This window comes from Amphiprion ocellaris, chromosome 5, assembly GCF_022539595.1.
Source record: "Amphiprion ocellaris isolate individual 3 ecotype Okinawa chromosome 5, ASM2253959v1, whole genome shotgun sequence".
NCBI classification, from domain to species: Eukaryota; Metazoa; Chordata; class Actinopteri; family Pomacentridae; genus Amphiprion; species Amphiprion ocellaris.
The window spans coordinates 7,147,891-7,170,629 of NC_072770.1; the positions used below are offsets into that span (position 1 = coordinate 7,147,891).

At 40.3% G+C, this 22,739-nt stretch overlaps 1 protein-coding gene across 2 annotated transcripts in view; it reads right to left on the bottom strand.

Annotated features, from left to right (window-relative positions):
- The window catches only part of arhgef10la (Rho guanine nucleotide exchange factor (GEF) 10-like a), a 135,567-nt gene that overhangs the window by 20,391 nt on the left and 92,437 nt on the right, over positions 1-22,739 (bottom strand). For both annotated transcript variants that reach the window (XM_055010495.1, XM_055010494.1), the window contains 3 exons: positions 9,147-9,233; positions 3,459-3,673; positions 2,022-2,179 (listed from right to left, as the gene is read on the bottom strand). In XM_055010495.1, coding sequence (XP_054866470.1) covers positions 2,022-2,179; positions 3,459-3,673; positions 9,147-9,233 — 460 coding nt within the window. The remainder of the gene's footprint in view (positions 1-2,021; positions 2,180-3,458; positions 3,674-9,146; positions 9,234-22,739) is intronic.

Below are 22,739 nucleotides of genomic sequence, written 5' to 3' on the forward strand. Positions count from 1 at the left end.
CTCCTTTGGCTTCATCAGTGTGAAAACTAAGCAGACCTTTTTCGCTTTGAGTTTTAATCATGGGGCACACATTGCAGCTACCACTGACACACATTATAAAGTGAATCACATAAGCATTTCCTTTGCTATGTGTTAATGAAGCAAAATTAAAGAAGGCAGTGCACCCAGCCATTTAATTAACATTTTGAGTTGTTTATTTCTGCCTTTCATAGGAGAATAGCTTTACAATGCCTTCTGACTTCCACAGGTTAATTGTTTGGCTTGTTATAAAGGTCATTTTCCCACCTTTTCAAAATTCACTCTTGTAAATGTCCCTCCGGCCACTTGCACTAAGCAAGGCCATGCCAGTGCTGCTCCTTCTTTAACACAGGGACCAGGCTTGTCGCATCAAACCAAACTTTCTGCTTTATCTTGTGAAATATTTTCATTGCAAGCTGACTTGATGTTTGATGTGCATATCACAGTGAGGAAAGTTGGACCACATTTTTGACTAAGTAACAATGTGTTGGGTGTATAAATATGCCTTTTGATACAGGGCTCAACTAAAGTCTTCATATTTCCTGGCTGCAGCAGACTTGTTTTCAGACAGAAGCATGCTAGTCAAGGGCATAAATCTTTCACAGATGTGCCGAATCCACAAACATTCCCGGCACCCTCCAGAGCTTTTCTCCTGTCCTTTTTTTTTTTTTTTTTTTTTTTTTTTTTAACAAAGCATGAATAGTAATATTTAATCGGCATGCAGCAGCTTGGTGTAATTAATCATCCTTTCTGCTTGGGAGGAGAGAGGAGCACAGGAGGCAGGCAGGCACGTTGACACACTCTGGCCAGGTAAAGAGAACCCAGTGATAGAGCTATTGTGCTCCTGCTGGCTGTGAAGACTGCAAACCATTGCTGAGATGGTGTTAAGCCCCCTTGGCCTTGTGCAATGCCTGACTAAACATAGCATGCCATCTACCACATAGTGAAGTGTTATTTTCATGCTTACAGCAGGTGTGAAAATCCCTGGAAATGGGAATATAGTATAACAAGAAAAGTGATTTTAAGGCAAACATTTGAATCGCGGGCTGTAAAAAAAAAAAAAAATTATATTCCTGAAAGTTGTTTTTACTTTTAAAGAAAAAGACAATGCATTGCCTATAAAACCTACATTATACACCAAATTAATGAAAAAAATTGTATCTGAGCATATGTTTTATAAATATATAATGCGAGAAAAATATGTAACTTACGATACAAACATACCTACACTACTGTTCAAAAATTTTGGGGTCACGGAAAAATGTTCTTATATTTGAAAGAAAAGCTTTTTTTTTTCAATGAAGATAACATTAAATGAATCAGAAATACAGTCTAGACATTGTTAATGGGGTAAATGACTATTCTAGCTAGAAATGACTGATTTTTAATGGAATATCTACATAGAGGTACAGAGGAACATTTCCGGCAAACATCACTCCTGTGTTCTAATGCTACATTGTAGCTAATGGTATTGAAAGGCTAACTGATGATTAGAAAACCCTTGTGCAGTTATGTTAGCACATGAATTATAGTAGAAGTCTTCATGGAAAATGTGAAATTGCCTGGGTGACTTTTGAACGGTTGTGTATATATATAGAGATAAAGAGACATATGATAACATAGGATGACATTACAAACCAAACTAACAAAATCTAATTTGTTGTAAAATGAATCCTGTCTGCCTGTGTAACTGAATCTGTATGACACTGGTAGAAAACAACACACAGACTTAATGTTAGAATTAAAGCATAATGACTTTATACAATGAAAAGCCTCATTTACTGTATCTACAAGATATAAGACGAACAGTATTTAGAGTATTTAATGAAGTCTTTTTTTTACCATTGTCTTCACCATACACAATAAATGGAAAAACATACCCACTGACAAACAGACATTCTCACCTCTCCACAAAGACCACACACAGTAGCAGCAGCCACCCCTGACAGACACAAAACTACAGCCATCAGTCGAGAAACAAAGCAACCTGAAGAGCTCCTTACCACTGTTATTTCTTCCATAAACCATCACGGTCCCATTCCGCAGGCCTGCAAACAGGAAGCGAGAGGAGTGCTTCAGGCATAGCACAGGGCAGCCCTCTGGGTTACGGAGGGTCAGTAGGCATTGTGCTGCAGTGTCCACACTGCCATAGACCAGTATGCTGAAAGAACAACAGCAGCACAAGCCAACATGATAAATGAGTGTCATTTGAAATGACAGAGTGCCTCGTTTTCATGCAGTTTGATTTAACCGTGCACAGAGCATTTGCGTATGTGGAACCACTCCGTCTTTCTTGTGTTTGAAATGCCATCTGAACTTTGCTGCATCTTATTGTCTTCTTCAGAATGACAAATGCACATCGCTGTTTGTTTCTCTGTGCCTGAGAAGAAAATGTTAAGTAGCATTGGAGCTGACAGGCTTTCGAGTGTACTAAAAATGCTGAAATTGTTTTTTTTCCCCTAGTTTTTACTGTATGTCTTTTTTCTTTTTCCCTGGACAGACTCCCATAGTGGGAGATAATGAGTCAGCACAAACAAACTGCTGACATATTTCAGATGTATATACAAAAGAATAATGCTACTGTTAATGGAAAGTGTATTAAAAAAAATTAACATAATGGGTAAATCTGATATTCAAGACTATTCTCTGTCTGAGGAAAAAAAAATCTATTTATTCACTGCAACTGTGACAGGAGACTGAGATTAAACCTATCCTCTATTACACACAGTGGGCATCAGAAGGTTTATTGGATTTGAAAATGAAACGGATCTTAGCAGAAGTAGCAGTATTGATGCTGTGTTGGGGTATCAACTCTGATTTCTTGCTTTGATGAAATGTCCATCCATCCATCCATCCATTATCTATACACCGCTTAATCCTCACTAGGGTCGCGGGGGGTGCTGGAGCCTATCCCAGCTGACTCGGGCGAAGGCAGGGGACACCCTGGACAGGTCGCCAGTCTGTCGCAGGGCTACATATATAGACAAACAATCACTCTCACATTCACACCTACGGGCAATTTAGAGTAATCAATTAACCTCAGCATATTTTTGGACTGTGGGAGGAAGCCGGAGTACCCGGAGAGAACCCACGCATGCACAGGGAGAACATGCAAACTCCATGCAGAAAGATCCCGGGAAAGCCGGGACGCGAACCAGGGATCTTCTCGCTGCAAGGCGAAAGTGCTAACCACTACGCCACTGTGCAGCCTTGATGAAATGTTGACAAGCAAATCTATATAGCTACAAATCTCTCAGGGGGGCTGTAACAAAGGCTAATGCAGGATATTATTTTACAACCGAAGATACAGAGAACACTGGAAAGCATTTATCTCCTTATCTTTGCATTTGTGCTTCTTTATTTTTTTTTAAATTCATAGTTTGACCTCATTCGTCAAATCTCTTTTTTCTCATGTGTCTGCTGTAATATAAGTCTCTTACCGGCCGTCATCTAATCCAACACAAATGTTGGTGCCGATCCCTGAGGCGGCCTTGTGAACTCCCGCCTCCACGTCCTCAGTTGGAGTCGGTACCGGCACATATTCCAGACATCGGACAGCAGAGCCTACCTGCAGGCTCTTTACAGCCCTTGGCATGGGCCTGTTGAGGGAAAATATCTCTATCTGCCCTTGAGAACCTTCTCCTCCACCAGCCACCTGTAATGACAAAAAAAAAACTTGATTGAAAAAGGTCGAGACCCCATGTTAAGCTGTACCAATGGACTGAATTATAATGCCACGGGTAATAAACTATTCTGCTGAAACAGAAAAAAAAGGGATAGGGAGAGCAGAGAGCCCAACCAGGCAGTCTCCCCTTAGATCATGCTTTCAGTAGGTGTTCAGTGTCTTAATCAGATTGTGAAGGCCAGAGGATAATGTGTCTTTGGTTAAACATTCTTTACCTGTCAGCAATGAGGTTTAAAAAAAGAAAAAGGAGAGAAGTTCAGATCAATTATCCTTTCAGACCTTGTCGTTTGTAGTCCACGCTCACTTTTTTTGAGTATCACTTAGAATTTTAAACACATTTTGTAATGGATTCACAATGTCATCTCTAGAACATCAAACAGTTCTTAAAACTTGTGCATTCTTTTCATCAGTGAAGAACAGAGAGGGCTTTCGTAAGTTTCTGAAAGGCTTTGAGTTGCTTAACAATGAGGGGTTTCTTACGTCTTTATGAGATCAAGTGACTTATCTATTGCTTGAGTCATTTAAAGATAAAATGAAAATAAAATCATTTTCAATTAATTTAAACTGACATTTAATATCAACATGTCCAAGGTCACACTGAACATTTAAAGACACTGCTCTCAGTACCGATGAAGAAGAATACACGGGGGCTGGGGGGTTTCAGTGATTGAATTTGGAGAAGGTTTCTACCAATCAGCGCCTCTAGATGTATTTCCCTTTTTGAAGAGAGAACAGGTTGTGGGAGAAAAAACTACTTCCTGCCAAAGAAGAAAGAAACCTTAGATGTTTTCAAAAAAGGTTCACCAATCATAACAAGTTTCCCAAGGCAATTCACACCCCACAGACTCAGTATCTGCTTCAACAGAGGCTTGATTTCCTATGTACTGCATTTACATTGGCCTTTGTGTAAACCTGTCAATGCCACTGTTGAGAAAACTATGAAAGCAGGAGCCCTTCAACCTATCTCTGATGCAGTTCCAATTAAGGTGACATTGCTCTCATTCCCAAACAATTAAAGTGTCACGGTGGGATTTCGATATAATTTTATTCCATACTCCTGTGTTAGGCTTCGGCGGATGTTCAGACAAAATCCATCTTTCTTTGAAAAGAAGCACAGCTGCTTGCTGCAAGACAGCAAAGATTTATTCTCTGTATGAATCACATTGTGTGAATGTGACATGAGCTAAATATAGTCTTTAGCTCTTCTCCGCCACGCTCACCCTTATTTGCATGCAATCATTTGTTTGATTTGTATCAGCGTACAGAATCTGGACAGGAGCGATCCTTTGGGCGCTTGAGAATGAGCCAGAACAAATAATGGTCTGTTGCGCTGGGTGAAAAGAAGATAGGGAGGACTTATCTTGCAGCACGGAGCTCAAAAAAAAACATGGCTTCAAGTAACTGTGGAACCAGAGCCAGAGGTATTGTCCCCTTCGCTCAGGCTTCTCCACAATTTATACATTCACGTGTCCATTCCTACCTCCTAAACCCTTCCACAAATGGGCACTGCTTGTCAACAAAACCCTCCCTCTTCCTCTTTTCCTCCTGAAATCCAGTAAAAAATACTATGCTTTGACAAAGTCATCACTGCTTATTTAAAGGAATAGATATCTCGAGTTCTTCGCCTGGGAGAAGCAAAAACTTTCTAAACAGTAAATGCACTGCCAGCATTAATTAGATAGCTGTGAATGCAGGGAGGAAGTCATGATAGTGATAGCACACTCTGATCGATCGCTTTTACCACATCCACAGTCCAAAACCACGGGTATTCCGATTGTTGATTTACTCTGAAATAGATTACTGTTAAGTTTCCCCATTACTGGCACTTGCTAAGAATGCTAACTTACCAGAAGGTAAATAAAACAAGAAGCATGAAGCCAGAATTCCTGGAGCCTTTGTTTAAAATGAGAAGTTGGCAAAAGTGGGACAAGGAAGGTGAAGGCAAACAGGGAAACACTGGGGTATCAGGCTGATTAGACACAATGTCATTACTCTGATCAAAGCACACAGAAATCCCCATAGCCCATCTCACTTTAACATGATTAGTGTCATCCTTTATTTGACAAGCCTGCCAGGGAGGTAGAACCAACTGGGGGTGGGAACACTCAGTCACTAATTATTCGTCCTGAATCTGTAGACCCTACTATTATGTTTTGTTTTTTTTAAGTGGATACCACTTTGTTTTGCTCAGTTGACATGTCATACTGTACAGTATGTAACACATTACTGTGCTGGAAACAGATCAGATGTGTTTAGTGCTCAAGGAGCTGCATGTCTTGCTTGCAGGTTTGGTTTCCAGGAGTGAGCATGAATGCACTGCACTCTTGAGATTTTCACTCTAAACAAACAACAAAGACTTCATTGATTGACTTCTTTTAAGTCTTCCTAGAAAGAATTCAACATAAAGGATCTACTACCCTTCAGTGTACGCAGGCAGGAATCTCCCTCCAGGTTATATAACAACAACAAGTTTAAGACTGAAGTCGACATGTCACAAAATGTGGACTTGAATTTATCTTGAACTTGACTCAACTCCCTGAAGATTTGGTGCTGGAATGTACAGCTTTGAAGTATCAAGTTTTGACCTGGAGTTTATAAAACATAAGCAAGACAGTAACAAATAAGATAAACTTTATTAATCCCTCACTGGGGAAAAGCATAGGTCTTTGATGGTCACACATATTATGCATTTAGTTGGGTCAATATATAAGTGCAGGACATTTTGTAACATAGTTGACAGGTATCATAGTTCTGATTTTCAGGCCTATAAATCAACATGGCTGCCTATAACCAAACACCACATGGCATTTTAGAGGAAGATTCTTCTAAAATATTATATATACAATTGAGTAAAATTGAAATTGAATGTTATTTATAAACATATTGTAGTAAACCTGTTGACATGCCATAAATCCACACTTGACTCACACACTATTTTATATTAAATAACTTGGAAAGCCTTGGAGTCTTGCCAGTCTTTTCTTCAGGAGGAAATGACATGATGTGGAGCAGGTCATGTGATCTGGAATTAACACACTTCCTTGAGAGGTGTTTTTGTAATGGGTAACTTAGTTGAAAGTGATTTCTCGGACACAGACGCAGTGTTATTTTCTGAAATATCTGTCATGATTATCTCAGCTTAACAAAAAGAACACAATCAAAACTATTTTTAAATAATCTAATTTTATTATTGTTTAGCTAATTAGAAGGTAGTTGTTATTAAACTTGGATGGTTATTTAGTTGACGTTTTAGTGATGTCCAGTCACTTTTCATTAAGGAGTGATTGTTTCCATAATAAATAAGTATGGAATTTGTAAAGACATGATCACAATGAATATAAAAAACATTAGTTTATTTATTCTTATTAAAAATGTATGCAAGATATATATTGACCCAGTTATTGGGCCTATTAATTAAAACTATTTGGTTTCAGCTCTGTGTAAAACTCATATTTGACAGAAAGACATAAGAGTCTTAGATCTTAGTTTGTAATTTATACTGAAGACATACAGTATACTGTAACTGTAACTTCGTGTCTACACCGCAGGCGTTCTGCAGACATCCACCCCACGCTGGTCTGTCAGAATAAATAGCTTCCACTTTAATCAATACTGTTGTCTACACTGGACACACAGCCTTGCTTTTTCACTTTCACTACACATACACATAACTGAACCCAAAGTGTTTTCTTTATGCATCAAGTCTATCTCGTTCAGTGTACGTGCCTGAATGCTTCAATGATGAACCCCAACATGACTGGGAAAAACAACAAAAAAAAGACATTTCATTGAATACATTGAAAGCTCCAGTGACTTTGCTCTCCATCCACTTCTACACATACACCTTTGACATTTTCTGATTGACCATGCCCTCTGTCCTAACAATTGAATGGATTATTCATATGCATGTGATCCCAAGGTTAGGAAGACAGTGTTCCACGATATTTTCAGGAAGACACCAAACATGGATGGTAAAAGGTTCACTGTCGAGAGTCAAAAACCAAGGACTTGTATGAAACAAAACACAGGCCTATATAATATGGGCTCATGTAGTCCTTTTTTTAATTGAATGAAAGCAGAAATATGTCCTACAAACTAGTAGCTCTCCTGGAGTTTAAAACAACTGTCTTCAATTTAGGAGGAGTCCTCATAGGCTCTTCTAAGTTTTCTCTCCAAACAAAACACCTCTGTATGCATGGGTGAACACAAGAGAGCTGTGCACAATATGCCTTCGGTGCAAATATGGTGTAATAATCAGCTCTGGACCTGGGACATGTCTTGAATCTGTCTCAAAAGATAAGAGACTTCACTTGGTCTTGACTTAACAACAGTCAGGTCTTTTAAATATGCATTGCAGCTCTGCTTTAAAACATTTAAAACATTATCACCATGGGTAACTGACCTGAAGCAAATACGTAACGGTGTTCATGAGCTCATGCAGGTGTAAAGGAATTGAAACATTTTAAATGCAATGCATCAGTCTAACCAGTGCAACACACACCGCATGTGAACATCCTGCTTTTGTACCCCCAAAATGGCATGGAAGGACAAGGTTCTGGGCATTTAAAATCATCTGTGATTGTATTTGTTCGAAAAGAAGCAGAAATTTAAAGTAGCATATGCTCCTTCAAACCCTGATATCACACGACCTTAAAAGCTAATGAAACCATATCTCCTCTTCCTCATCTGAGTGAGCATCCAGTTTTCTTTAGAATAGCACCACAAAAGCAATTAAGTCTGAGACACTGAGCCCTAGGCTGTGTCTTGGAGGGCCTACACTTGATTTAGTCACATTTCAGGTCGAAAGAGGATTACCTGATAAATTACCCACCTTCTCCGAAAAGGAGTGAGAACAAAAATTGAAACTTTAAGATCAATAGCAGATTTGCAGCATCATTTTTTCTCTCCTCTGAATTTCCCCTTCTTTCTAGATTCAGCTAAATTCCCACAAGTCAGGGTGTAGTGATGTGATTGTCTCTCAGCAAGATTTGGCCCACTCATCATGAAACCCTCTGCAGCAGGCACATAGCACTAGCTTTTATGCTAAATAAATTCACAGTTTCTAGATGACATTTTACAAAGAAAAAAAATGTTGCATGATCCTATCTTAGTCTTGAGATACATTTTTTATTGCCTTATTTAATGAACAAGAGCAGAATGCAGACAACATTTAAATGGTCTCGTAGTTGTGTTAAAAGCTTAAATTATCAGTAACAGTAAAATGTGCTTTCTTTTGCTTGACACTGAATTAAGTTTGTGTGTTTGTGTCTGTGCTTACATGAATGCATATGCAGTGTGTGTGTGTGTGTGTGTGTGTGTGTGTGTGTGTGTGTGTGTGTGTGTGTGTGTGTGTGTGTGTGTGTGTGTGTGTGTGTGTGTGTGGGCGTGTGGGCGTGTGGGCGTGTGTGTGTGAGGGTGTGTGTTAAAGCAAGACATTACTTACCCAGAGGTAGCCTTGAGGTAAGGAGGTACTCGCTGCAGAGAAGCCTAGCAGCGCACAGTGAACAGGATTGTGGAGGGCAGCCTCAAGCTTTAGGAGATAAAATGAATAGTGATCACATATGAATCATTGCTCAATGCAGGAACTTTATTGTCTTCTCAAAAATTCCCTTTAAATGACCATAAAACTGGCACTGGCTCCAAATTACAAACTCTAGTGGAACTTTGTCATTTCGTGGACATTCACAGCCTCCGACCCACATCACATAAGTTATAAAAGCAGATGCTTACTTTAACAGATGACACTAAATGCCTGTGGGTTCGTCATCTCTGACTTATTTTATATACAGAAATAAACGAATGACAGACTTAGTCCACAAAGCACTATTATTTTATTATGTAACCCCAATCTGTGAAATATTCATTTGCTTTTCTGCTACTGGACAAGATTAAAAGTTGAATACTAACAATAAGATTTGATGTTTCCAGTGTTGGAGGCAAACATAAAAGTTCTGGTTTTGTCTTCCTTTATACAGTTTTTTCTATCAGTAGATTTGCTTTTATGCCAAGTTTCAATATTATTTTTCAGTCTCGGTTTTTAAGCAACAGCGCTATCCATTCAATTGTTGTATTTATACAGTGTATATCTGAATTCTTTTGTTCAGTAAGCTTTAAAACATTTCTTTCAGCCAACTTTGAAACACAGAAAATAACACTTTGAAAACTGGGGATGCATAAGCACAAAAGCCTTTTCGTTTCCTTTTTTTATTCCCAAATGCATAAAAACTGAGTTTTTGATTATGTGGTTGACACAGACAGTTTCTGAACCCCAATAATTTTCGCAGTCTGTAGTTGGTCTATAGCTGGATGTGGCATTTCTTTTTCTCTTAGAAATGAAACTGGTCAAAACTGAGAACACAAAAGACTTTGAATTACTGAGGTGCTAAACTGAGGCAGTTCTCTCACTATTTATGATCAATAAAAAAAGCAAACCTCTTACGAAAGAGGGGGAGAAATCAATATCCCTTCAACATATAACAGATTTGTTTGCCTGAAACGGAGCGATTGAAGTTGACATTTATAGTATAGAGCCTGTGGCTGTAAGTGCATCAAACCGCCTGCTCTTCTAACCAGCAGCCCGTCTGTCCTGGAATGATCATTACTTCGGTGTGTGACCGCTAAGGCTGGCCATGTGACAACAAAACAGCTAACCGCGTGTTGTCAGGATGATGGCAGGTGAGAGTTGGTGGGTTTGAGAAGGGTAAAAGTGAGTGAACGTGAAAGTGAGTGTCAGCGCTGAGAGCTGCACGTCTTTAACTGTCGTCCTCCATTGCCACAAGCATCAATCACAGGGAATTTATAGCCACCCTGGCCAAGCTCCTCCCCCTTTTCTCTCCTGTTTGTAAACACTAAACAAAGAAAGGATACTGGCCAGATCGCTGCTCTCCTCATCTGCACTGTGAGGCTGCCCCCCCCCCCCCCCCCCGTCTGTCTCCATCTATTCAAATTCACTCCACAGATGCACAGATGCACAGCTCATCCTCTATCAATCTCTCAGTCTCACTTTCCCATTTCTCTTTCCCATCATTCACGCTTTTTTATGCAAGCTCTTTTTCCTCTATCTTTGTCTTTTTCTCTCTCCCCTTCTGCTAGCCCCAGTCAAGTGCTGTGAAATGTTTTTGGATAGGTAATTAAGTGGCAGCAATAATAGGTGGCCATATGGAAGCCCTGTGGTTAAGAGAAAGAGAGCGGCAGTGGACCAGAGAGACTGGAACGCTGTAGCGGATAGTGCTGGCGGTTCAACGGTGGTGGGGTTTTTATCAGTCACCTGAGAATGGTGAGGATCGTTGGCCAATCTTTCCAGGCCTAGATTGCTTTGTATGTTAGCGCATTGCAAAGTCAGTCGGCCAGTGCAAGTGGGATCTATTTGTGTTAGCAGAGCAGCCCTGTCATGACTTCATAAGGTATTCAAAGGCAGGACTGAGCACTGGGCTCATTCAGATAAAAAGCTGATGGGTAAGTGAAGAGGCTTGTTCCTTCATGAGATATTCCACCATTTATAAAATTTGATGCCCACTCCTGTGAAATGATTGCAGGTGTAAAGAACAAATCTAATTTTAAAACACTGTACATGTAATTAGCTGTTTGCTAAAGACACCTTATTATGCTTAAAAATGTTAAATGGCAGTTCTTTCCATATAGGCCAATTATTTAAATCCTTACAATGCAGCAATAATTAGCATGAGACATATTCTCCATATTATCAGTTTGGAATAAAACCCTTCAACTGTAACATATAGCAACATTTTGAATGAGAGTGGTTTACTGGGCTTGAATACACAAGGATACCAAGGCAAAGATAGATTCTGTTCCCATTAAAGTGCAGACGGTGACTATGATCAATACAGTAAACCACCGGTCCACTTATTGAACTTCTTTAAACAGCCAATGGAAAGAGCACGGGTGAGCACAACAACAAAGCCTGTGACATCATTTCCACCTGTGAATGTGCAAATTATATCGACAGACACAAAGGAAATGCGGGCCTTCGGCAATATGACCATATCACTGGCAATCCCAATGCTAATACGGCATCAGTGAGGCCCCATTTAAAAATCAATGGGATCCAAGCTTTCTCAAAGCCTATTGTCAGTCTCGTTTATAGCACAGTCTATGTGTTTGTGTGTGTCTGTGAGTCTGCAGCGCTGTAGGTGTGAAGTAGAGAAGCTGAAGTTGTTCCCCTGAGTGGAGCAGGATGAGAGAGGAAGGTGAGGCTGTAAGCCAGCTGAGGGAGGTTTGATTGAGGACTTGAGGGAACATGGAGAGGAAAAGGGAGGAAATGGGCAGGTGAGCTAATTAAAGCGAGATTTGTTGATGTGATGAGAGGGCGGCCTCCCAGCTGCTGGTTACCAATGACCCAATGGTTGACAGAGAGACCGCCCCACCCATTACCCAAAGAGGGCGCCAGCCCATATGCTGGTTCCAGGTAGCAATGGTTAGCATAGAGGCATCCATTGTTTATCTGGAAGATAAATTCAAAATGTGTGTAATTACATTACATTCCTGCAGGACAGGATGGACGTGATCATTCATTGTTGCTGTCTTTTATCTACTGTGAACATTTTTGCCAGATTCTCACTGCTACAGCTCCTGGCTCAGCATGTCACCAACTTAAACTAGCAGTAGTTATTGGTGGTGGTCTAATATGACAGGGAGGGTTTTTAATGATACATGCTGTCAGAGTGTCAGAGCAGTGTCCCTCTTGGTAAGGATGGCTTTTCCAAATCCAATTAGCGTTGCTTTACTTCCCAAGGCTGAGGTGCAAGGTGTGTTGTTTTTCCTCGTAACTATATCCCTCTGTAAGCAAATCTACTTTCAGGTATGTGGGGGTACAGCACACATAAATGACAACTGCTATCCCCAAAGGTTCCATGCATCATGTTCACCAGGGACCTATAATGTTATCAATGACGAGACACATTGCAGCCAGCATTGCATTGTTTGGACTCGACCATTCTTGTGTAATACATTTGCTTTATTGGAAGAGGTATCTACGGTCACTTATGAAATACTGCCTTATATGAAACTCCTGACCACACATTTCAGGACTGTTAAAAAATGAGTTTGCAAATACGATATACTGCACATTGTAGCCTGCTGAAAATCAAATAATAAATATTATCTCTATAAATGGCATGTGTACGGAGAAATGGGTGCTGTATATTAGACCCAGGGAAAGAAAATATGCCTGTACTTTTTTCTAATTCCGTAGTCACAGTGCCTTCCCCCAATTCCACATACCAACAATCTTTTACACGCACTAACAAGCACTAATAGAAAACTTCCACTGTTTATTAACTGGTAATTGACTGGTGCTGGCACTCCTTCCCCACTGCAACCCCACTGCCTAAGGCTACAGGCAGGATGGCTGCAGAATCGCCAGTCAACCTGAAATTACTTACATCCACAGCACTGCTACAGGTAATGCACACTAAACAAGCTACTAACATGGGAGATTTTGCAAAGTTGCTGCTCGGGTTATCAAAAAGGCAAGGCAACTGATATTTCTTCATTGCTAAAATGTAAATGGATGCTGACGTTATTAACCATGTATTGACTTAATTTGATATTCTGTGTTAACATAGGTTGTATAACTCTTACAAATATGTCTCCTACGATGCATGATTGATTGATTTCTGGCCTTGTGCAAAAATCTCCTTCAAACTGCAAATTACTAGAAAAATACTGAGCATTTGGAGTCAGAGAAGGACAAAGCAGAACCCTCTTTACTTACTAATTATGTACCCATACAAGAAAGAAAAAAAAACAGTTAATCTGCTACTAAAATTAAAATTAAAGCACAATGAGGAAAATGTTGTCAGGTGCACAAAAAAGCACAAAGGATGTATGAAAAACAGATGGTAGGAGCTGGAGGAAACAAAAGACAAGGTGACGTGTAGCAACTGTTCAGTGAGGATGACTGAAAAAGAAGGGGAGGACCGCCAGAGATAAGATTTCATCTGCATGGGCCGAAAGCAAACAACAAAAACTGTTTTAGTAGTACACTAAAATGAAACCTTTTTTCATCAGCAACAATTCAACTGTGGAGGTCAGCATAAGGCAAAATGGTCAAAATACCACCAATCCTTCATCTACAGTTGAGAAGTAAATTGACATTATGGCTGAGCCTGAAATTACTTTCTAATTCACACTTCCATTATTCACTAAAGAACACTTAGCAGTGGTTCCCAAACTGATACTTGACATTTCCATTATTCATTAGAGTTTAGCTGTTCCACAGATACACCTAACATTTAACTGGCTAGTTTTGACCAATATTACACTACTGTTAGAAAGTTCGGGGACCCCCAGATATTTTCATGTTTTCTATGAAAATTCATACTTTTATTAATGTGCTAACATAACTGCACAAGGGTTTTCTAATCATCAATTAGCCTTTCAACACCATTAGAAAACACAATGTAGCATTAGAACACAGGAGTGATGGTTGCTGGAAATGTTTCTCTGTACCCCTATGGAGATATTCCATTAAAAGTCAGCCATTTCCAGCGAGAATTGTCATTTACCACATTAACAATGTCTAGAATGTATTTCTGATTCATTTAATGTGATCTTCAATGAAAAAAAAAGATTTTCTTTCAAAAATAAGGACATTTCTAAGTGACCCCAAACTTTTGAATGGTAGTGTAGGTATTAAAATTGTAGTAACTGCCTTTATTTGCTTAAGAAAATGTAATTCTTACTCTTATTTAAAGGAAACATCATACAGTTTAAGTAAGTACACAATTATACTTTCTGTATCTATGGGTACGTAAGGGTGCGTTAGGGCCCATGTGACGTAAATATTGAATCCACTCAAAAGCAGCGACTTCTCTACAAGGCTAATAGTGCACATGTTCAGAATACGTAGATCTATATTTGCAGTATACAGTATAATACCTACTCTAACCCCTAACATCACTAACACATTATTTGTGGACATCTTGTCTTGACATGACCATATGGGGATGGCAAAATGTTGTTTGCTCATTATCCATTTTCTAATACATCATATTCTCTAATGAACCTAATACAATAGGACAACAGGATCAAAGTGGAAACTTGCTGTTCATGTTATGATTTCATGAGCTAGATGTCACCCTGTGATTTAAATTCCACCGGCATCTACAAGCAGAGATCAAAGGGGCCAACCACCTGCTGTGCTTGCAGGCCTGCGTTACACCCAGAATATTCAAAGTCATTTGAAGACAATGAGATTAAACCATCTGCATGAGAAGGCTGAGTAGACAGCCTGATTTTTTTAAACTCTTGATAGGTCTCTATGAGGTCCTTTAGAGGCGCTTACGACTTGCAGCAAAACCATATGGCTATCAGCTTATTATTAAAGCCAGCACAGGACATTTCCTTCAATTTAATAACCACTGTCTGTACAGTAACTATTCCCTGTCTCCCCTGGCTATGCCACAGATCTTATCAGCAATAAGTGGAATGAAGTTTGAGAGTGGTTTTGCATATCGCTGCTCAGAACCACAGCCTGACATTGGTAGGACATTACAAACTCATATTCATGACTCGACTGAGATTTTCTTCCTCGTGTCCTTCACCGCTCCTAGCTGAACGATTGCAACATGCCCAACAAATGTGATGCAAATTCGCTGTGTCGCTATGCCCCCTCCACCCATACGTACACACACACGGATCCACACACCCACACCGCTGACTCCTGCGGCCATGGCAGTTCCAACTCTGGATGAAAGCGGTGTACTGCCCCTGCATTAATGGGTTCAAAAGAGGACTACGGGACAAAATGTCTCTGTGTAGTCAATCACTTCCTCCATCTTCCCATCCCTTTTTTGCCACAGACGGGAGGCATCCGCACTGGGAACAGACAACTTGTGGATGAGCAATCTTCACCCACCTCAAAGACAGAAGCTGACACAACTGTTTGTCAACATGGGGTCCTGGATGAAACCCTGGGCAGAAGAGTGGACAAGGCTTCCTATAATCCGTAATATCAGATGGCAGGAAACGCAGAACAAAGGGAGCTGTGGTGCCACGCGGCCATGTGGTGGCTGCAGTTAATTTTGCCAGGGAAGCTCTGCACATCAAGGAGCACCTCCTAAATTTGAATCTGCCCCTTACAATCCTTGGATCCTGATTCTATGGTGGCCTGCTTGGCATAACATGAGACAAACACAAATCACAACTGCTTCACAAATTCTAATCTGCTTGTTCAAGCACCACATTGTAGACCCACTGTTTCAATTCCATTTTGATATTTTAAAAGGCTTTAATAGTCTTGGACAGATAAACCCAAGAGTTGGTTTTTCATGACAGAACTGAACAACAACAACTGAACTCGTGAATTTCGACTATTAAATCGAGTGAACACATTTTGTAAATAACATGAAAGCCAAATGGAAAGCTCAGATTTGCACCTACCTTAAAAGACAGCAGAGGGTAAAGACAACCTGTCCTTATATCTCGTAACAGCGGCCAACAACAATAAATTAAACAGCATTTAGAGTGGTAGTTGTGCATGTCTCGAAAGCAAGTAGCAGGAAGACTAATTAGCCAAGCACAGAACAAGGAGGGGAGATATCATTGCAGCAGACAGGACTGCTTTGGCACAATAGGAAATCAAAGAGGAGAGAGGGCTTTCTTCCCTTTCCTTTTGAATTGGTGCAGTTTTTGCCTATCGGTTCTCAGCGTTGATGCATAAACACAGAGGAAGAATGTGACCAAATTAGCACATTTAGCAGATCTGCAGGATTTCCCTTCTGGGTACATAATTTGTTCCTGCATGCTATCTTGACAAGTACAGAGTGAGCAGAACCCCAGGGCCAGAGAAGGAGAACTACTCTCAGGCATTGCTAGAGCATCTATGATTCCCTGTGATTAGTATGTTAACTGTCACAGCAACAGATAAGGCCCTTTGCAAATGACCTCACTGTCAAGGAGTGGGCGTGGCTACCCTTTACATATATATTTATATATATATATACATACACACACACACACACACACACACACACACCATACCTATACAAGCACTACTCTGCCCTCTTTTGGCAAGAAGAGCAATAAATGGAAAAGGAAGATGCAAAGTACGGAAGCCAGACATATGCATCCTATGCCACGCAGCAGTGGGAACAGTGCACATCCAGTGAATTAATATCTTTAGTACACTCTCACTGTGACAACCAGACTCAGCAGTCACAAAATCAACCCGATCCTCTCGTCGCAACACAAATTAAAAATTCCAAATCCTTTTCACTGTCCCTGTTCCAGCTGTTTAATAAATTAATTAAAAACTTATGTATGCAGGATGTAATGATGACATGATTATACTAACATGCTGGTTCCTAATACAGCCTCTTTAGTATTTGCACTTCTTTCTTCCCAATATACCTCTATTCATTTCAACACACACACACCATCAACTTAGCTGCCTGTTCTGGCAGCACAACCAGTAATGCTGTGTTGTCCAATAAGTGCAGTGAGAATGCTACTTTTGGCGAGCCAAAATAATTCATAACTTAATTCTTCTAATAAATCATGTTGTTCGTGACATAGATCTTCTATAAAACATTTAGAAGAAGACTGGCATGGCTTAAGTTGTGATAGAATTGAATTTTAATTCATAATTTTTACTTCTTTTATGAAGAAAATTAATAATTGTATTATTAATCTTTTGTCACAATGGAGAGTCCTTTCAGTCTACTTCTATTGTTTCAAACATACTATATGAATAAAGGTGATTTCAACTGAGAACATTTAGAGCAATGCAAAGTCAGTATCACCTATTATAAGAATAAAAATCTGGATGAATGCCCGAAAGGATTTGAACACTTAGACGTACTATTCATTTTTTTCACACATGCTAATTAGTTTTGTGAAATGCACACCACCATAGCCACCTCCTGTTAGTAACTTTGCACCTGTCAGTTAAGATTTACAACAGGAGTGCCCACCCACCAAACCTCCATTTCTGCAAGACTTACACTCTTTTCTTCTTTTTTTTCTGCAGCATTTGAATTTATTGCTAAGAGAGGCTCACTGCCAACAGCTGCTGCTTTATTCTTGAAAGTACGTTCTGACCATTACTTGAGTTCAATAAACCCTACTGCTAATGCTGCTTAGCAGTGGCTGAGTAGAGATCCAGGTCTACAAAGAAAGACTGACCTCTGCACACTCCTGGTACATTAGCCAAGACGTTGGAAACTGTCACAACTCCCTCAGAGTTGTTCTTTGCGAATGCCAAAGTTTGACTTCTGCCTTGACCTCAGAGAGAGGTCTTCTTCAATCGGGAATGTTAAACAGTCTGAGACTGTGTGCTGTCACTGGCCCCTGTATTTGTGACAGTGACATGCTTGGTGTGTCTGGAGTTGGGTTTCGTTGAGCCAAGCCACGGTGACCAGAAGGGCGAAGTCGTATCAGCTCCAGCGACAGGTCTGCTCTGATCCAGCTTCACACAGAGAAATTAGATTGACACTTCCTCCTGCCTCCTTATGTTGTGCATGCCAAACGCTTGTCTGCCCTCTTTGAACTCAGAGGATGAGTAGCAGTGGTCTGTTTTTGTGAAGAGAAAGAATGCAGGTACATGTTTACAAAGCCTCTGAGTATTAAATTTAGGACCATATGTGGGCAAGTTAGTTTTTTCAATTAAAAACAATTGATTGGGAGACATGTTACACTGTGTTATGTCCCTGGATATTGCTTCCTGTGTCTGCCTGTTCTGTTGGGTTGCAGGTGAACAAAGCGTGCAGCCTACCAGTCCTACTTGCTGATTTGTGACACCTGCAGGGTTTAACAGTCTGTCCTCCATCAGCAGCTGTCTCTCTCAGCCACTCTCCCAGACAGGATCCTCTGCGGGAGCAGAGTCTCCACGCCACTCTGCTCATCCATTATTCTCATGGATTAATTAATAAACTCACAATCTGCCGTGTTCAGTTTTGTTTGTTCTTTCACGTCACTTCCCTTGAGCTGAGGTCGTAACATATTATAGGGGAGAGTGTAGATTGAATGTAGAGTGAAAAAACGGCCACAGGGCCATTTCACAGAACATAGGAATGTGCTAGTATCTATGGATTTAACCCTGAAGACGGCAGCTATTCATGGTAAACACAGACAACACATTAGGTTTATCTTCATGGTCTGAAAACATCAGCATGACACTTAATGTGTGGTGAGCATCTACTGTAGGCAAACTATGCAATGCAAATAAAACATCAGGCAAGAACTTGTGGTTGTGAATCAAAAGGAAGTGCAAAACATATTCCTAACAAGTCCCCTAAATTAAGTAGCTGATGTGTAGTCAGTGGTGGCATAACTGAGCATAATTTAGGGGAAAAAAATAAAAAGTCATTGAGGCAAAAATTGGGAAACAGAGCACAGCACTCTCACCATCATTGGTTGTCACCATCATCATCTATCTGACCCTGATAGTCATACAAAAGTGTGTTGACTGCAGACTATTCCAACATTTTTTAACAAGCAATATACAAAGAAAAAGAAAAGTGATCTTGATGAGGATCCGGACTGAGAGCAACTTATGTGCTCTCTCGAAACAGTCTCAAGAACTTTCACATCCTGCTGTTTGTGTTTTTCTGTTTGCCAAAGGATATGAGTGCAGAGTTAGAAAGGGAGCTGCTATGCCCGGGTGGATACATGGTTCGAATGAGCTTTTAATCCATGCCGTGGCATCTATTCTCTACAAATCAGAGAAGTGCCTGATATCTGCTATTCTGAAAGGTAGCAAACGACCTTCAAGAAAAACAGAAGGAGAGGCATTGCGTAAGGTGTCAACTTGATGACTTTACCTTAAAAAAGAAGAATAAAAAAAAGTCTAGAGGGGGAAGAGGAAATAAATCATCAGAAAGGCATTGCTTGAGGGAAAGGCCACCTTTTCACACCGTCCTTCTCCTTTTTAATCCATATTTCATAACATAACGTCTCATCTGTGGTGTGCTACACATGCACAGCCTTCACACTGAACCCTTATATTCATCTTGGCTGTAAGGGCTTTGAGTCATTATGTCCGTAAATCAGTCATTCCCTAGACAATGCTATAAATGCAGCCATGGACACAGTGTATTTGCTACAGGGATGCCACTCAACAAGCTCATTTTCTTTACATGCAGTTACTTTCATGTGGTTAGCTGAATGCACAGTGCTGGTCTTTTATCACACCATCAGCAGGGAAGATGGATGACACAGTGAGTAAGGGGTACATGCACAACATGTCCCAAAAGCACCAGCTATTCCAGTAAACAAGCGCAGACCCCACTGACCCAGGACAGAGTGATTTCAACAGATGGCAACGACAGGAGCGACCTATTACGCCATTAATGGATTTCAAATCTAAACTGCCACCCATTCCAAAGTGAAAAAAAGATGAGCAGAAGTAAATAGAGAAATAGTAATCATCATCTGTGGAATCTATGTAAACTAGTGGGGTGTATTAGGGGCGAGATGTGAGAAGGCTTTGCCGTTTTCTGTGCTGAGACACAGAAGTTAATCCTCTCAGAAAAAGAGAACGAAAGCTAACCCTGATGCAGCCCAAACCCCTTTCCAGTTTGTCATTCCGCACTTCAAAGCATACATGATGAAATCCCCCATGGTATTATAAGAGCTCTGGCATAGCAGCCATCCTCAACCCTGTCCTAGCCTAATGCCTCATAAACAGAGTCTGGAAACATGTTCCTTTACTATTTCACAAGTCTTTGTAGCCTTGGATCTTTAAGAACGTTTTTAGAGTTGCAAAGGAAGAGGTGCTTTCCTACTCGAGGAGATATGAGGCATTTATGAATCATTATATGGCCAAGGGATTCCTGTCCCCTCACCGTAAAATACTGCAACTAAGAATGCACATGTAGCTCTTTGAGAATGGTTAGACCAGGACAAGAACTGGGCACTGATCTCACACAGAGCTTTGCTAAATAAGCTGTTACAGAGAAATACTGTGCACAAGAAAATATATGAGTCCTAGATGGAAACAAGTACGTAGTTTAAGCCTTTCATTCCTCAGTGCACTATGGGATGCCATTCCGTGCCAGTTGTTAAACAGCTTGCTGAGCTGTCAAATTATTGGCTTTCATAAATACATCTATTATTGGTCTCCAGGCTTCAAACTGACATGCCCTGCCTGACAGAATTGAAAAGTACAGCTGATGAAACTATACGTCAAATAGAGAGCTGAAAGGGAACAGCAGACAAATATAATTATTATGCATCAGTTAAGATTTTTAGTACAAAAATGTAAGCATCATTCCAAGACTTAACTACAATTCCAGCTGCTTTCATTAGTAATAACTGTTGTCAAAATATATTCTAAAGAAAACTCATCATAGGCACCTTAGATCACAGAGTTTAAGGTGACATCTTCACATTGCTTGTCCAACTTGTTGGCAAAAATGTTGTACAGCTATAAATACACTCTTTTTTTCTTTTTATAAATGAGCCAGGTGAAGTGTACCATTTTCTGTTGACAAATGACTTGGATAATTAATGAGATTAAAAACTTGATCGTTTGGCAGAGTAATGCATTCAGGAAAAAGGACAAAATATCAATGCCAAATTTGTTTTTAACGTTTCAATTAAAAGTTCAGCCAAATTCTAAGATGGCATTAAGTCATTTATCTGTAATAATCAAGAACATCAGTCATATGGAAACTGACATGATGCATCAAAATGCCAGCACTGCAGAGTATGGCATTAATTGTTCCGTTTAACAGCCGATTCCACTGTACAAAAGTCTGGTTCAGCTGTTACCCTTTCTGCTATAGTATCTCCTATTAATCCCTTAACCCAACCACCTCACACCCTCCCTTTGGGCCAACTGCCAAACCTGCTACGTTTCATCTTTCAAAATGGCCGAGAGGGCAGTGAAACAGAGCGTGCACTGACTCTTTAAACAACAAGGACCATCAGAATGTGGTTTGTCTATTAACCAAGATAGCGCCTGATTCTCAGAGTGAGAGACAGAGAGAGAGAGAGAGAGAGAGAGAGAGAGAGGAAAAGAATGAAAGTGATAAATTGAGAGCAGTCAGTCTGCCCCCGCTGTTCACACTCAACAGACTTGTGATAAGGTTTATCTCTGGTGCCGAACGAGTTCGTCCAGTCACCCACTCCAGCTCCCACTGAGTGGACCGGGATGCACGGAGCTGCACACAGCCAGCAGTGGCTGGAGCTCCCTTAGGTGACCTGTGTGTGTTGTTCATGCTACGCTGCTTTAAAACTTTATTTTTGTAGGAAATGGCTTTGGCCCCTTCGGCCACATCTCTTTTAATCTGGGATTTCATTTTTTTCTCTCTTTTGCCTCCTTTTCTTCATCCTTTCTACTCACTGTAACTCAGACTGCCAAGAGAAGCTGCAAGAGCTGGAGAAAGAGCTGCGGAGCTTTGGCACAGAGAGGCGTGTGTGTCCCAGAGGCAGCGGCTGAGGCAAAGATGGAGACACAGAGAGGGAGAGGGGGCTGCTGTGGAGTTAAGCTTCTAATCACAGTCTGCTCTGCATGAAGGACTTAAAGTCACTCCATTTAATGCTACCTTTTCTTCAGTCAAAAAAAGGGAAAGAAATACTACTGCCTACCTCTTCAGCTTTCTGATACCTAGACCTTCATTCTTATTGTATACCCATTCTTGAGCTATAGTGTTCTGTCAAACAAATATACCAAATCACACAAGTCTTCCACATACACTAACGTTCAAAAGTTTGGGGTCACTTAGAAATCTCCTTATTTCTGAAAGAAAAGCATTTTTTTCAATGAAAATAACATTAAATTTATCAGGAATCCAGTGTAGACATTGTTAATGTGGTAAATGACTATTCTTGCTGGAAACGGATGATTTTTAATGGAATATCTACTCAGGAGTACTGAGGAACATTTCCAGCAACCATCACTCCTGTGTTCTAATGCTACATTGTGTTAGCTAATGGTGTTGAAAGGCTGATTGATGATTAGAAACCCTTGTGCAATTATGATAGCACATGAATAAAAGTGTAAGTTTTCATGGAAAACATGAAATTGTCTGGATGACCCCAAACTTTTGAATGGTAGTGTACATAAAGTCAG